Raw genomic sequence first — 15,844 nt, 5'->3', positions numbered from 1 at the left:
ACAATCGAACTGACTGGGGTGACCGTACTAAGTCTGACACTCGCACTTTATCCATATTATTCTACAAATACTCTAGTTCTTATAATCTGTGTAATATGAACTACGCGAATGCTCAAGTGCGTTGATATATCTCAACGCTCGTGGTGGTATTGAAGCTCCTATCAATTAGCTCTCAATTCCCCGCATTAGGAGAATTCCACGCAGAGCCTCATTGCTTTCCACGCACCTTATCTGCCAATCAAAACGACCGCCTGCCGTCGTCACGCTCCCCAACACCCATGCCATCGCATCTACTATTTCACTTTTGGAGTCACAAGTGGTCTGGAAAATAATCATTTCAGTGTCTAAAATCAGCAGTCTTGTTATTCATTAACCAAACAAAGACAGCTTATTCACCTGGACAGGAGTGCTGAGTGTTCTCGCTTTCAATATCGCAATCTACACGCAATTTACAGGATGTCCACCAAAGTCCACCCCGTCGACACTAATTTCACAGTCTTTATACGCTTACCATTTCCCAGGGGAGACTTTGTCGACCCACCACCTGCAAGTCTCCCCAAATTAAGCCCCGTGACCCTGCGCTGACGTCAATAGGTGGAATGGAATGCATCTAAAGACCAAGCGCTATGGGATATCCTTTCTCGGCCATCTAAAGGCGACATAGACTGTATGTATTACTCTGTTTTTCAGGTCTAGCTTTGCTTTCCTTTAGCACCACTGACATCACAATAGGGAAAGCTCTGTAATTGCAGTCTGCCCCGAGCACACTTCCAAGCTAAGGACTGCTAACATGGTAGTTTAGGGCAGAGAACTTCGACGTCACATTGCAGTTCCTTCTTCAACAGGCGGCATGGCTTTATGATCGCCAGCTCTCGCAGGTTCGGGCTCAAATGCGGAAGGTCGGCACTACGCAGTCGAACGCTCCTTCCCCAGCTCCAGGATCTGTCTCTGGTAGTACGGCCCTGGGTGAACAGTCACAAAGAGAAACGCCAGTACCAGGTATATCCCGTACTTCACTCTATATTCACTGCTATCTAATACTGACCATCCAGGTTCTCGGGCGCCATCACGGCAAGTATCTCAACAGAAAGATCTTCCTCTACGAGGTATGGACCGAAACCCTCCCCATTTTCGTGCAGAACTTTTGATATCGCCATTGAATCGAACGCTTTTAACATTGATTCTAGCCCCTGAGAACCGACGTATGAGCTTTACATCAACTACGGCTACTAATCAAACTCGTGGATCTCGTGACCCTGCACGCATCGGCACGCCGACAACTGAGGACAAAGAACCACGCTGGGATTCTTTTGGTCGTCGGCCTTCGGCTGTGAAACGAGAACAGCCACCAATAGCGTCTTTGCCCCGATCTCCAACACTCGAGGAAGAGTCTCTATCCTCAAGCTCGTCGGAAGAGTCAGCATCCGACGACGAAGACACTAGGCGTGCGCCCCGGTTCAAACGGTTTGGCAAATTTTCTACCCATCGCTCCGGTCTCCGGAATGATGAGGATGACGAAGAAGATACCCCCGCGTTCCTCCCCCTATCCCGAGAGCACGAGCATACCCATCGGGAGCGACCAGTCCAGGAACTCAGCGCTACCCTCCGTTCAGATGCCGAGCGAGCAGCGGCACAACGGCGACGTCCCGATCAGTGGTCTGGCCCCAGGGCAACAGTAGCTATGGGGTCATCCACCAGCTCCATGAGCTCCGGTGGAGCCAGACGGACCAGCGAGGGGGCATCGATACTGAGCCCGCTGCGCACTGCCGAACGCCAAAATTCGCGCAAGTCCACCGCGTCCGGTCGCGAAACTAGCGATGGTACCCCTAGCATGGGAAGCAGCTTCAGTGATCTCGACGGTATGTGTCCCAACCCCGAGGATTCTGCATTTCAACTGATCGACTGGTCAGATGCAAGCGTTACCCAGTCAGCCCTGGAGGAGGCCCTTCTAAGCAATATGCAGCATGGTGGGATGGCGAGTCGGATGAGTACCATCAGTCAAGCCTTGCGCAGCCGGTATCTGCAGTGAGATTCATACATAGCAACATATATTTTTACATATAAAATGTACCTAGCTATGTGTATGATGTAGCTTTTGCGGGACACCCCGCATATGGCATCCACGTGACTGGCACCTCGGCACGTCGGTGATGTGCACCAGTGACATTTTGATCTTCTGGGAGTAAGGGAGCTCTCTATACCCAGATATTCCAAGTATTCACAGTCACGGATCGGTCAAACGGGAGCGCTAGTCCCGGATCAGGTTCAGTCTCAACGCACCATATGATGGAGGGGTAGCTCAACCTAGCTATCCAGTTCCCTTTGAAAACGCAAGTTGAATGTACAACACAAAGAAAAACTCGATATTTTGAATAAACGAGACTCTCGGTCAATCGTGGAGAGCTGACAGGTATCAAAGAACCTGAAACCCCACCAAGTCCTTAAAAGCGAGCGGCACCCCTCGGCATCTTATTAACTTCATTTCACCTGAACGACAGATCGTCCGTTCGCAGTTGTGCAATCCTTTTTCTCCCGAAGCCTTTCTATCATTCACAATGGCCGCCCCATTAGTCGGCGAAATGCCTCCAGCGGAAGCAGAATCCGTCTACTTCAATGAATACCCCCCACCAAAGGCACTACCCCGACATGAAACCCTCGCACGCGCATTCATTGACCTCCACGTGGAGGAAAGCAGACGCGTCGTTCTCGTCACATCCGGAGGCACAACAGTACCACTTGAAGCGCAAACCGTACGCTTCATTGACAATTTCTCCGCCGGAACTCGAGGCGCCACATCGGCTGAGTACTTCCTTGAGCAGGGGTACGCCGTGATCTTCCTCCACCGGCAATACAGTCTCCTCCCGTACTCGCGGCACTACAGCCACTCGACCAATTGCTTCCTAGACTTCATGGACGAGGCGCCGGCGTCGGCGGACTCCCCAACCCCGGCCATGGGCCTATCATGGTGCGTGACGAGTACCAAGATCAGATGCGCAGCGTGCTGCGGAAATACCGCTACGCGAAGCAGCATAACCGTCTCCTCCTGTTGCCGTTCACGACGGTCTCGGAATACATGTTCGAGCTGCGGTCGATCGCGAAGTTGATGCGCCCACTTGGCCCGACTGCGCTCTTCTACCTTGCGGCTGCTGTCAGCGATTTCTTCATTCCACGCAGTCGCATGGCAGAGCACAAGATCCAGTCTGGTGAGTTGCCCCCGCACATGCAGGGCAGCGCAATCTCATCGGATGAAATCTACACGGGCGAGAACGAGGAAAAGCCCTCCTCCAATAGCAAGAAGCTCGTTGTCAACCTCGATCCCGTGCCCAAGTTCCTACACCAGTTGGTGGATGGATGGGCCCCGGAGGGAAGTATGGTTGTCTCATTCAAACTGGAGACAGATCCCTCGCTGCTTGTCTACAAAGCGCGCACTGCGCTGCAGCGCTACTCTCACCATCTGGTGATTGGAAACTTGCTTTCTACGCGCAAGTGGGAGGTTGTTTTCATTACCCCTGAGGAGCCTCATGAGCGCTGGATCCGGGTCCCCAAGACCAGGCGCAGCAAGAGTATCTCTGGTGTTGAGGATCTGGTTGGGTTGGCGGAGGCTAAGAAGGGGAATTCGACAACGTTGGAGCAGGCGGATGCTCAGCAGATTGATGAGAGCAGTCGGGATGGAATTGAGATCGAGAGTCTCATTATTCCGGAGTTGGTTAAGCTGCACACGAAGATGATTGAGAAGAAGACGCAACCTGCGCAGTGATGTTTCGAGGGATGTAAAATTCAATACGAAAAAAAATAATGGGTCTTGTCGGTCTTGTAGGTGATTCAATTAGTGCTGGGTTCCGTGCAGTGCTATGTATCCTTGGAGTTTTTATGTTTCACACTTTCATATCAATAGTTTTAGTCTTGTGCATATCCCAGCCCAGACTAAATCATTACAGAATAGCATATTATATACCTGCCTGACACATTGTCAGCTCTTGAATATTCCAAAAATATGCCTTGAAGCCCTGCACTGCCGCTGATCCCAGTGGATCCTGACGTCGTGCGGGACCCGGAAGCTCTTCACCCCTGAAGAACTGAAGCCTTGGAATATCTCTTAATTATATTAACTATTGTATCCGAAGGAAATATCTGATTCAAGGGGCAACTATTTGAAACCTCCAAATTCCACCTGGCCTACGCGTCCCCGATGTGTCAGCAACCAGCGAACGTCGATCATCCTAGCGCCTTTCCCCAGTTCGTTGCTCTTTTGGTTAACAGCAGAGGGGGAAAACGGTTAACGGTCTTTCATCTGAGCACTGCTAAGGAAAGAAAATGACCAATTGATCTCTCTTCTGTGTTCGGCGTATTCATATTCCTCATGATGGTCCCCCGCCGGTTCAGTCGTCGCCTTCTTGCAGTTGCAACCGCCATTGCCTTCTTCTTCTTCTACCACATCGGCACATTCTCCAGTCACAATCGCCAATGGCGTCCTCACTTCATAACAACACCAGATATCCCCCCGGTCCTCGATGAGAACGGGGAACCGGCCCCATTCTGTCCACCCTTACCCGGCATTGAAGATGTACTCGTGGTAATGAAGACCGGAGTGACAGAATCCCGCGAGAAAGTCCCCATCCACTTCAAAACCACCCTACGATGCATCCCCCACTTCGTAATCTACTCCGATTTCGAAGAAGAAATCGAAGGCGTCAAAATCCACGATGTCCTCCGTCACATGGACACCTCCGCAAAGAACAACCCGGACTTCGACTTCTACCACCGCATCCTCAAATATGGCCGCAAGGGACTTGAACAGCAAGATTTCGCCGACGAAGCCAACTCCGCAATCGGAAAACCAAACAACCCAGGCTGGAAACTCGATAAATGGAAGTTCCTCCCAATGGCACAGGAAGCGCTACGCTACAAGCCAGACGCGAAATGGTTCATCTTCATCGAAGCAGACACATACATCTCCTGGCCAACGGTCCTAACCTGGCTGGCCCGGTTCGACAACACAAAACCACACTATCTCGGCACGGAAACTCAGATCGCAGACGTCATCTTCGCCCACGGTGGCTCGGGGTTCATGCTCTCAAACCCAGCCCTACAGCGTGCCTCCGACGAATACAGTGCGCGCGAAGTCGAGCTGAACACATTCACAGACCAGCATTGGGCCGGCGACTGTGTGCTCGGAAAGGTCCTGAGCGACGCAGGCGTCAATCTACACTTCACATGGCCGATCCTCCAAAACTCCAACCTAGGCGAACTGGACGAGTTCACTACAGACTTCTACCGGAAACCATGGTGTTTCATCGCCGTATCCCTCCACCACCTCTCACCAGGTGATATCGAGAAACTATGGAAATTCGAACAAATGCGCTGGCGTGATGTGAGTTAACCCAATCTCCCTCCCCGTCCATCCCATAACATTATAATTACAACATTCCTAACCCTATCCCAATAGAAAAACAAACGCATCCTCCTCCACGGCGACCTCTTCCGCGAATACATCGCCCCAGACATAAACACCCAACCCACCCGCCAAAACTGGAATAACATGGCCAGCGACGAACAACCCTTCGCCAAAACCTTCGAAGACTGTCGCTTGATCTGCGAGACGCAGAAAACATGTGTCCAATTTGCCTTCCGCGAAGATAAATGCTTCACGGGTCTCAATCCACGTCTCGGACATGCCGTTCCGGGCGGCGATGCGACGTCTGCTTGGATCACAACTCGGATTCGCGCTATGACGGAGAAGCAAGGGTTGTGTCGGAAGCCTGATTTCGGGGATTGAGAAGTCTAACCGTGCTTGGATATTGATATTGCTTTTGCTCTTTTGGGAAAATCGTGCTACAATATGTTGTTGTTTTTGCTATCTATGTTTTTATTTGATTTGCTATTGCTTGCATCAAGAGCGGAATGCTCTGGCGATTGCTTGGGTTTGGAGCATGCCGAGTTATTTGGGCTCGGTCTGGAGAACTTTGGTTTTTTTCTTTCCTCCCGTGTTCCTGTACTACCATATTCTGTGTTCTGTGGCTGATCATTAGCTTGAATAGACAAGCTGTGCTCCTGGCGTTGGTGTTGGTTGAACCCTTTTATATACTTGCTTGATCGCTCAATACACATTTTGACATGCTTGGTCACATTCCCATTTCGGTTTAGTGGAATCGCAAGCATTGTTTCTTCTATCATTCATTCACTGGTCTAAAATGTACCTGTAAGAGAGTAAACGAACGAAAGCTAGCATTGCTCGGACGGCGTCTGGACACCAATTAGGAGAGAGAGATTATAGACTTAATAATATATAAACAAGACAGGGCCTGCTGTGAGGCTGTGCATATTTCACGGCATTGTCCATTCACAACGGTGGAGCGGATGGATCCTCCAGACACTGATCAATTCGCATGATGCGGTAACCAGCGTTCTTGATATGTCGAATGAACTCCGGTAGGTACCCAATGGTAGTCGGATTCAGGTAGTGCATGACGGCAAGATTCCCGCCCCTGTCCACACCGCGGTAGAAGGCTTCGAGCTGCTTCTCTGGGGTGGACGTATTTGCCCATAGCCAGTCTTCAACGTCGACACTCCAATTCACAATGTACGGGTTTGAAATGTGTTGGGCTAGCTCCTGGCGCAGCCGGGCAGCTACTGTACCGAATGGCGGGCGGAAGTATGAAGCTGCAGATTTCACCATGTCAGAATCGTTTTCAATGAAGCATTAGAGGTTGACATACACTCGATGTTGAGCTGATGTTTGAACACTTGCACAGCCTGAATAATCTCATCGTCGATCTCACGGATGGTTCTCAATGATTCCATCCTAGATCTCCATGTCAGCCTCTTCATGAAATCCAATACTCAGAGTAGACTTACTTTGGATGTGTGTTCGAATGGAGCGCCACTTGGTGCCCCTTCTTCAACATCTCCTTATAGAACTCCGTGAAATTGCTCGACCGATCCCTGAGTCCAGCCCCGACAACGAAGAATGTAACCCGAACATCCTCCTCGTCAAGGATGCGCATGACCCGCTGAGAGAACTGGGGCTGTCCATCATCGATACCAAACGCAAAGGAATTTGGACGGGAGCAACGGAGAACCAGTCTCCCACTAGGCAGCTTTCCAGGTATATGATAGCGACCATTTTCCCGCGACGGCATTGGAATATCAGGCACGATCTCCACATGATGCAGAGTAATAGCCTCATTGGTATAGAATCCATGGAACGAAACCGAGACGACACGATTGAAATCGATATGAAAGTGGGTCAGAGGGATATAAAGCTCACGACGTCCATTTGGAAGTTCAGCATGGCCTTTGGGGGCCTTACGTTGACCGCCCTTTGATTTTCTATGCTTGTGTTTTTTCTTCCAAGCATCCGCGTCCGTATCATCGTCGTCGTCATCCCAGTCATCGTCATCGTCATCATCATCGTCGTCCCAATCATCATCTTTCCCATAGGCCTCGGTGGTAGGACGAACTACATACCGGTCCGCCTGGACGGAGTCTGCAACGCCGGGGAAGGGCCTACGTCTCGGGTTGCATTCGTCGTTGTGTTGATTGAAAGAGACGCTGAATTGATCCGTGCCCTCAAAGATAACATGCAGGTACTCGTTGAACCAAGGTAGAAGGCTATAGCAGGTGTTGGAATCGAACTGTGTGTGGAAGTTCTGGTCCGGGTCTGTTGGGAACAGACGAATGAAGCCCGGTCCATGTTGTACGGATAGGTTTTCACCGGCGCCGTGCCAGAATCCTAGGTCGTTGTGGGTTGGCTGTTGGAAAGTATCGATGACAAGAGGAGGGCTTACTTTCTTTGCCGAGACGTTGTACGTAGTGTTGTGGGTGAGCCCTCGGAGTTCGTTCCAGTGGCCGTGGTCAACATTTCCGTGAAATAAAGCTGAGGATAGGAGGAATGACGAAAGAGCGGCAGAACTTATGAATAACCAATGCATGATGTAAAGTTGCCTTGACAAAAGATTGAATGTGCTTTGGTTGAAGAAGTCAAGGTGGAAGTTTTCGAAAGCACCGTCTATGTACTCGGAGCAGTCCAAAGAGTCAAGAACGATTGACACATTTACACAGGCAGGAGCTATATATTCCAGTGTACATCTCTACATTACTTTCTACAATCCACTGTTTACAATTTACACGGGAAATGAAAAATGAAACTAGATAATTGCATAAAACCCATGAAATCCGTGTTGCGGCACATCTTCCTGACCTTTGCATCCATATCACCGTAGTCGTTGTCGCAGTGCAGTCACGAGAAAGCCAATCCAGTCCTGATACGAGATGCAGGAGAAAAGGTCGTTCCACAGATCCAGGTAGCAGATGGTCGAGAGATCAAGCCCTCAAAACTTCCTCCAGGGCCACATAATGTGAGATCTGATCATCTTCATCCAGGCTAAAAGTCAATTTTCCTCTCCGTTGGAACTCTTTCGTTTCCAATTTTTTTGTTTTACTTTTCTTTTTCTTGTTTCAGTAATTCGTGTTTGTTGGCATCTTTCGCGCTTAGCATGACCAGAGAGCGAGAAGTCGAGCTCTATTGCCAGAATGGATCTTCATCCTCGGTAGGGGGATCTTTAGGGGCCCAGCCAGAAGCGTGAACACCACTCTGACGAGCTTCCTGCTTGCGCTCATTCTCACGCTCCTTCTTGCGTTCTGCGGGGGTGGGTGCGGGTCCCCACCATTTAGAAGTGTCCTCCGAGTTGGATTTGGCAGCGGGCTTGGGAGCAACGGGCTCATCATCATCGACAGTTTCCTTGTTGGCATCTTCGCCATCGCTTGCAACAACCTTGTCACTCTCCTCGGCCACACCAGATTCCGCGGCAGCAGATTCAGCTTCAGCTTCACCATCCGCGTCAGAGCCAGCATCAGAGCCAGCATCAGAACCAGCGTTAGATGGGTTCTCGAAGAAGTCCTTATTAGAGTCATCGTCAAACTCCAGCACGTCACCCTCAGGGCGGTACGATTCGAGGAACTCTGGAATCTCTTGCCTGCATTCGACCAAGATCTTAACAAGGTCCTCGGCAAGATCCTCATCGCGTTCATTGTAGAAAGAGGTCGCGATTCCTTCGTTTCCAATGCGAGCAGTACGGCCTGTCGATAGTAGAAAGAAATATTAGAGGAAGGGTCATCAAGAGTTTTAGGAAAAGGGGGTATTGAGTTGGAGTAACACTTACCAATACGGTGAATGTATTCAGTGATACCTCCGTGAATACTGCTGGGGAGATCGTAGTTCACGACGTGGAGCACATTGATCACATCGAGTCCACGGGCAGAGACGCCGGTAGCAACCATGATGGGACACTTTGCAGATCGGAAGGCACGCCTGTTTTGGTGGGTCAGCAAATTAAGACACAATAACAGAAGAAACGAATACTCACATAGCATCCTCGCGTTCACGCTGGGTGCGTCCACTGTGAATCGAAGTGGTGGGCATTCCAGAGTTGTAGAGGTAATCGTCGACGAAGTCAACCTGCTCCTTGCTGTTGACAAAGATCAAGGTGCGAACAGGTGGCATGCTGATCAAAAGGTCGTAAATGGCGCGCATCTTCTTGTCTTTATCAACCCAGACGACCTTGAAGTTTCACTAAGCGTTAGCATTGATCTGAAACCCCACAAGTTCTTCACGATTTGGGGGCATGCATACTTCCTGCACGACGTTGTGGTGCGAACTGCCGGCTCGGCCAACGCGGAGGCGCACATGGTCCTGGCTGAGGTATTGCTTTGCAAGTTTGCGGAAGTCCTTGTTGAAGGTAGCGGAGAACATCATGTAGCGATGGTCGTCATCCTCGTTCATATCTTCCTCGAATTAGCAAGACCGAAACGCAGAAACGCAGTAAAGGCGGGGTGATGAGCGCGCGCTAGGGCAAACACTTTTAGTTACTTACCTCCTCCAGACATGATCTTCTTGAACTCGTCTTCCCAGTCGGAGTCAAGCATTTCGTCTGCCTCGTCAATGACGGTGTATCTGAAGCGTTATTAGCATACAATATCGCACCGATCAATATCAGGTGAGTGGCAGGCATACCTAACGCGTCGGAGAGAAAGAACGTGAGTCTGTTCCATGAAATCGATAAGACGCCCAGGAGTGGCAATCAGAATATCGCAACCTTTCTGAAGTTCCTCACGCTGGAGACGGGAAGGAGCACCGCCATAAGCGACACATGGACGCAGCATGGAACGATAGCACAAACGACGTGATTCATCAAATATCTGAGTAGCCAATTCGCGAGTTGGACAAACAATCAGGACCAGTGGCTCTGCTCGAACAGCATCCTCCCTCGGGTTGAATCTTTCTGCGGTGTTGGGGCGAGGAGCAGCCAGCTTCCTTGCCTTACCCATTAACTTGGAAAGAATTGGAATTAGGAAGGCCCCCGTCTTTCCAGAGCCTGTGTTTTGTCAGTACCCATTTGTGCCAAACACCATACTCGGCAGCACATACCAGTTTGAGCTACAGCGATAAGATCCAGGTTGTTGAGAACAGCTGGGATTGCATACGACTGCACTGCAGTGGGCTGTTCGTACCCACAGAGACGAATGTTCTCCAGCATAACCGGGTGCAAACCAAAGTTAACCCACTATGAATTGTCAGATTGATCAATTGTTCCTAGGCTTCTTTCGCAGACTGACCTCGGTAACCGCCTTGATCTCATTGGGACTCTCGATGTTGACCTTGTAGCTATTCAGCCTGGGGAAGAAGACATGTTAGATATCAAATTGGTGTGCGAAGATTAGATTCGAATCACTTACTCCTCGAGCTTCGCTCCAGGGCGAATAATCAGGTCGCCACGGAAGAGCTGCTCCTCTAATTCAGGGACGGCAGGGCCAACGTCACCATATTCATCCTTCCACTCATAACGGACGGCAACTCCAGCCCAATCACGATGATTCTTGCTATTAGCAAGCTCAGAATATTCGAAAGGAACTGGATCAGTCCAACCCTTCTCACGAGCAACTCGTTTGACAGACTCGGCGTTAGGGCCAACACCAGAAAGCACGCCCTCAAGAGGCAACTCCCCAGCATTGGAACCGGCCACCGAAGCAACTTCAGCAACCGGGACGGAGTCGACAGCGGAGGCGCTGCCAGCAGCCGACGCAACCTCGGGCTCTTGGGATTCCATTACGATTGCGAATCAGTGTCTCAGCGATCCCGTATCAAGAAAGGTGATGGGTGGACAGGTGTTGGAAGAGGAAAGAGCGAAGAGCAGATTTTGAACACTCAGATCTAAAATATCTACGGAGCAAACGAAAACAACGCGTTCCAACACGCGGGATGACAACAGACTGGATTGCGGCAATTACCTTGTTCGTCACTGGTACTTCAAGGTCACACCAACTTAATATGGAGCACCCTAATATACGGAAGTATACTGGATGTACCTCTTTCGATTCGGGAAGGAGCCACCCATCCAACACCTATATACTAGGTAGTTCTGGATCACAATATTACTATGCCCATTACTACTACTACTACTACTACCACTAGTTACTACTACTACTACTCCCTAAGTAGTAAAATAATAGGTAAGCTATAACCCCTATGTTATCTAATCGTGTCTACACATACATTAGATATTGATATTGGTGCTCCGATTATACAATATCAAGACCGCCTTTCACCAGTTTCGTCCAATCCATCTAGATATTTCATTCAACCCCCTCACGACCGATTCTATAGAGAGATGTTTACAGTTAATTTCATTTCAGTTCGTTCTGAGAGCAATCTGAGGCGCCAAACAACTCATTTCCCATGTGTAGACTGGGCAATCGATTACCGATCTATACATCGATTGATATGTCGATCTATAGAAGTTTTGAAGATAGACAAAGCCTCGGGACATATTAGCTCCTCGGCTTCAGGGAAAAAGTGGATCGCCGAAACCCCGTGGGCCCGTTCCGGGTAGAAGGAGATATACGCAGTAAGCCTGGGAACGGGTACCTTCTTTGTCTCCAGCGACTTTACCTCCTCCACGACACTCATCATGGCTTCCGAACGTATAGATACCACTCGGAAGCGTCCCAATCGTTTGGAAGCTGCAATCACCAATCCCGGTGCCGTCAAGATCAATGTCACGGGCGCGTTTATCGTCGATGACGAGCCACGATCCAAAAGCCCCGTCGATGCGGAGGGTGTGCATTACGAAAACAAGGATATTCGACTTCCGCATCATACAGGCGTTGTGAGCCATGTCGCTGTCGATGTGAGTTGAGAAATTATTTTCACTGCCCCGCACTACCGGTTCCCCCGCAATCTAGGGGCCGTGAAGATAATTTGTTCGAACAGCAAAAGAAAACTTGGCTAACGGGACATTCGGGCTTGGGTAGATTGGCGGAACACTTGCGAAGCTTGTTTATTTCACAAGAGAGCCGGATACCGCGGATAACGGCGGTCGGCTCAATTTTCTCAACTTTGAAACGCACCGGATCGATCTATGCATCAACTTCATTCGACAGCTGAAGGAGGAACACGAAAAGCGGAATGGTTCAACACGAGAGGGACTGTGTGTGGTAGCTACTGGAGGTGGCGCATACAAGTACTACGATCGATTGAAGGATGAATTAAATGTTAATATTCTACGGGAAGAGGAGATGGAATGCCTGATCATTGGTAAGTCCTGGAACATGTCTAATTGCAGAGTATACTATCTAACATTTCAAAACAGGACTGGACTTTTTCATTACCGAGATCCCCAACGAAGTCTTCACTTACAGCGATGCCGATGCTGAACCGATGCAATACGCCGAAGCCCGAGCCGATGTCTACCCCTATCTCCTCGTCAATATAGGATCAGGCGTTTCGATGATAAAAGTCTCCGGTCCCAGACAGTTCGAGCGTGTAGGCGGAACCCATCTCGGTGGTGGAACGTTCTGGGGCCTCATGTCATTGTTGACCGGCTCCCGGACCTTTGACGACATGCTAGCAATGGCCGACCGCGGTGACAATAGTGCAGTAGACATGCTTGTGGGAGATATATACGGCATGGACTACACCAAGATTGGGTTGAAGAGCACAGCTATTGCCAGTACTTTCGGCAAGGTGCTCCGGTTGAAAAACGATGCCGAGCAAGGGGCCGAGGACGGTGAGGGCTTGATTCGCGGCGACCCTAGTGACGCCAGCGAGTCCAGTGAGTCCAGCCATGGACCCAAGCCCAATCCGGAAGATATGAGCCGGAGTTTGCTCTACGCTATCAGGTATGTTTCATTCTTTCCATTGTCCGAAAGTCCAAACTAACCCCGTTTAGTAATAATATTGGTCAGATTGCATATCTGCAGTCAGAAAAACACTCAGTCAAACACATTTACTTCGGAGGCTCCTTCATTCGGGGTCACCGGCAAACGATGAACACCCTCTCCTACGCCATCCGCTTCTGGTCCAAGGGCGAGAAGCAAGCGTATTTCCTGCGCCATGAGGGCTACCTAGGTGCCGTTGGTGCCTTCATCCGACGCCAGCCGCAAAACTGGGGTCGCAGAAACAGTGTTGACGACGTGGTTGCACCGCAGGCGGTCCGAAACCTCGTTCAAAATAACAATGTCCTTCAACAACATGGCAGGTCGTCCAGTGAGCTATAACATTTGTTACTAAACCATTGTGACCCTACCCTCCCTCCGTTTTGAGTCTTGATACCCCTGGAAAGCAATCTTTGAACTACCAATGTTGTGCCGACTTCTTTTGTGCACTGAGTGGCTGCTTTGGCCACCTGTGAAAAGCCAATGTGGCAATTCGGGCATTTATCCATGTTGTACATTTAGATCTGAAGTTTTCTAGCGTCCTGTTTGAACTTCAAACATGTTCGGTTATCATGTTAGAGAAATAAATTCCATATTTCATTCCTTTTTGTTACTGGCTGTGTACTTTAACGTGTGATCTCAGCGCATCAACAAAGGGCCTTTGAGCTGAGGTCTGCTTGAGCGGGAGATTCGAATGCGGATAATTCTCAATGCTCTACTATTTTAATGTACAATAATATTCAAGATATCTCCTCGGAATGACATGCTGTGGACTATATCCGACCGGAGGCCCAGAGATCCATATCTCGACCCACCGTCTCGAAATTATAGGAGCGTGGGATCGTATGGGTTGTTGACAAGATTAGTAGTGGTCGTCTCATCGGTACAGCACTGGCTATACTTCCTACTGCGATCGATGAGACAGTTATCCCTGAAGTCCAAATCACGATATTCGGCAGGCCATGTTGCTTCGATCTTGCAAAGAGGTTTCACTTGACCAGGAGTTTTGTCACCGTTGAACTTGGCATAGATGGTAGCCTTGTTGCTCTCACCACCCTGGTACATCACGTCTAGTACTGTCAGCCTGGTTCCCCAATGAAACGATTACACCACTTACTGTATGGTCCACCGAATGTCTCGCAGCGCTTTGAATCATTGATCACAATACAGCCCCTGCTGACATGCTATTGACTGACTTAGTCGCGGTTAGGAGTAAGAGATAGACATTTTAGCAGACTTACGATATCGGTACCCTTGTTAAGTTCTTTCATAAGGTCTGCCAACCCAGGGTCATCCGGCTCAGGGATTGCCAAAACTGGGGTAGGCACAGGAATTGCTACTGTGGAAAAGCCTCGGGTGGTCTCGAAGGTAGCTAGACCACTCACTGAGATGGCAAACTGGGCCAAAATGCTGAGTTCTAGGAATCGCATCTTGAAGTGAAGATCAGATAAACGTGATATTTATGAAGAGGTGGATAATAAGTAATTGAATCGGCGTGCTGCGGATGTCCTTTATATATCACTTTTATCTTCATGTGCCCTTGAGGAATTTATCTCACGCCACCGACTAGAAAGGGTGAAAGGTAAACGGGTGGTTTTGCAGTACTGTTGAGGCAATATGAGACCACTGGCCAGAACGGGTAAATGGTACCTAAACCAGTTTTATGAAACACCACTACGACGGGGCAAAGGCTTTTTGAAGGTATAGCTAGAGACAAATCCTACCCTCCTCCCGCTGTTAGTCTTAATCCATGAACTACTAATGTTGTGCTAGTTTCTTCTTTGCACACTAGAGTGGCTGCTTTAATTAGCCAGTTGTGAAAGGCCAATACGATCAGCACGCAGGCTTCGGCCCTGTCATGGCTTTTGGATAGTACTTTTAGTTGTCTTTGTTGATGTCTTCTCAGATATACTCCGTAGATATCATGGTGTAGCGTGGTTGAGAAATGGGTCGATGGATAATGACAACTATGCACTTGTCCCGATTGGCAAATCATTTTGTGCGCGTTCGAGGTATTCCTGCGCTTAACAGGGCCATATCTACTTTAATTCTTGTTACGGACTTCGTCATGGGCCCAGAATATGACTGATCTTGACATTCGCCTACGGGATATTGTCTAGCGAGAAGACTCTCTGATCAACCAATGCGAAACAGCAGAGGATCTAGTAGAAGATCCAAAGAAACGACCGCAATAATTAGCCGAGTGATATGCAGAGCTGCGAAATATCGAGCGGAGTTACTGGAGCGTGGAGCGGATGACATACTCTATCCCGTCGGTCCTTCCTGGCGGGGATATCTCTCTCTTCGAAAATTGCCACAATGGTGCCTTATCCCCTGGTTGATCGAGGATTGTCCAAGATGCGGCTGCTGTGGCCGAGCATGCGGATGTTGTTCGGCCATGCACATTGTACAAAAACGTGCGGTTGCTGTCTCCAGGCTCGAGGGGTTCTCTTAGATGAGAAACAAGACAGAGTATGCCAGCCGACTATTGACGTCAAGCGAGGCTTGTCTGGGTGCGATTGGTATGATCCCTACATGTTACAAGCTTACACTTTTGGCTTGTTCATGCATCGAAAAAGGATATTCCCATTCCTGGAATAAAAGATCCAACCAAGGCTTGCGCGTTATGCTT

At 49.4% G+C, this 15,844-nt stretch overlaps 7 protein-coding genes across 7 annotated transcripts; 4 read left to right on the top strand and 3 right to left on the bottom strand.

Annotated features, from left to right (window-relative positions):
* Positions 1 to 456: 456 nt before the first annotated feature.
* N7517_004686 (uncharacterized protein) lies at positions 457 to 2,029 on the top strand (the record flags this gene model as incomplete). Its single annotated transcript, XM_056722416.1, has 6 exons — positions 457 to 495; positions 595 to 667; positions 733 to 742; positions 803 to 999; positions 1,053 to 1,106; positions 1,188 to 2,029. The coding sequence occupies 6 exons, from the start codon at positions 457 to 459 to the stop codon at positions 2,027 to 2,029; spliced, it is 1,215 nt and encodes a 404-aa protein (XP_056578666.1).
* A 526-nt stretch (positions 2,030 to 2,555) lies between these two features.
* N7517_004685 (phosphopantothenate--cysteine ligase CAB2) lies at positions 2,556 to 3,757 on the top strand (the record flags this gene model as incomplete). Its single annotated transcript, XM_056722415.1, has 2 exons — positions 2,556 to 2,828; positions 2,882 to 3,757. The coding sequence occupies 2 exons, from the start codon at positions 2,556 to 2,558 to the stop codon at positions 3,755 to 3,757; spliced, it is 1,149 nt and encodes a 382-aa protein (XP_056578665.1).
* A 606-nt stretch (positions 3,758 to 4,363) lies between these two features.
* On the top strand, positions 4,364 to 5,776 carry N7517_004684 (glycosyltransferase family 31 protein; the record flags this gene model as incomplete). Its single annotated transcript, XM_056722414.1, has 2 exons — positions 4,364 to 5,371; positions 5,447 to 5,776. 2 exons carry the CDS (start codon positions 4,364 to 4,366, stop codon positions 5,774 to 5,776), a joined length of 1,338 nt encoding a protein of 445 aa, XP_056578664.1.
* A 564-nt stretch (positions 5,777 to 6,340) lies between these two features.
* On the bottom strand, positions 6,341 to 7,931 carry N7517_004683 (polysaccharide deacetylase family protein; the record flags this gene model as incomplete). The annotated part of the gene is made up of 3 exons (XM_056722413.1): positions 6,341 to 6,660; positions 6,717 to 6,802; positions 6,856 to 7,931. The coding sequence occupies 3 exons, from the start codon at positions 7,929 to 7,931 to the stop codon at positions 6,341 to 6,343; spliced, it is 1,482 nt and encodes a 493-aa protein (XP_056578663.1).
* Positions 7,932 to 8,521: 590 nt separating this feature from the next.
* N7517_004682 (DEAD/DEAH box helicase) lies at positions 8,522 to 11,105 on the bottom strand (the record flags this gene model as incomplete). The annotated part of the gene is made up of 9 exons (XM_056722412.1): positions 8,522 to 9,078; positions 9,162 to 9,310; positions 9,366 to 9,559; positions 9,632 to 9,783; positions 9,873 to 9,952; positions 10,013 to 10,373; positions 10,427 to 10,562; positions 10,615 to 10,672; positions 10,735 to 11,105. 9 exons carry the CDS (start codon positions 11,103 to 11,105, stop codon positions 8,522 to 8,524), a joined length of 2,058 nt encoding a protein of 685 aa, XP_056578662.1.
* An 861-nt stretch (positions 11,106 to 11,966) lies between these two features.
* N7517_004681 (pantothenate kinase) lies at positions 11,967 to 13,554 on the top strand (the record flags this gene model as incomplete). The annotated part of the gene is made up of 4 exons (XM_056722411.1): positions 11,967 to 12,185; positions 12,310 to 12,592; positions 12,648 to 13,176; positions 13,227 to 13,554. 4 exons carry the CDS (start codon positions 11,967 to 11,969, stop codon positions 13,552 to 13,554), a joined length of 1,359 nt encoding a protein of 452 aa, XP_056578661.1.
* Positions 13,555 to 14,037: 483 nt separating this feature from the next.
* N7517_004680 (uncharacterized protein) lies at positions 14,038 to 14,642 on the bottom strand (the record flags this gene model as incomplete). Its single annotated transcript, XM_056722410.1, has 3 exons — positions 14,038 to 14,282; positions 14,330 to 14,396; positions 14,454 to 14,642. 3 exons carry the CDS (start codon positions 14,640 to 14,642, stop codon positions 14,038 to 14,040), a joined length of 501 nt encoding a protein of 166 aa, XP_056578660.1.
* Between the last annotated feature and the right edge of the window lie 1,202 nt (positions 14,643 to 15,844).

The sequence above is a fragment of the Penicillium concentricum genome (genome assembly GCF_028827145.1).
Source record: "Penicillium concentricum strain IBT 3081 chromosome Unknown utg000002l_segment0_segment0, whole genome shotgun sequence".
NCBI classification, from domain to species: domain Eukaryota; kingdom Fungi; phylum Ascomycota; class Eurotiomycetes; order Eurotiales; family Aspergillaceae; genus Penicillium; species Penicillium concentricum.
Note: the sequence above shows the minus strand (reverse complement) of the source record. Positions and strands in the feature narration are given on the sequence as shown.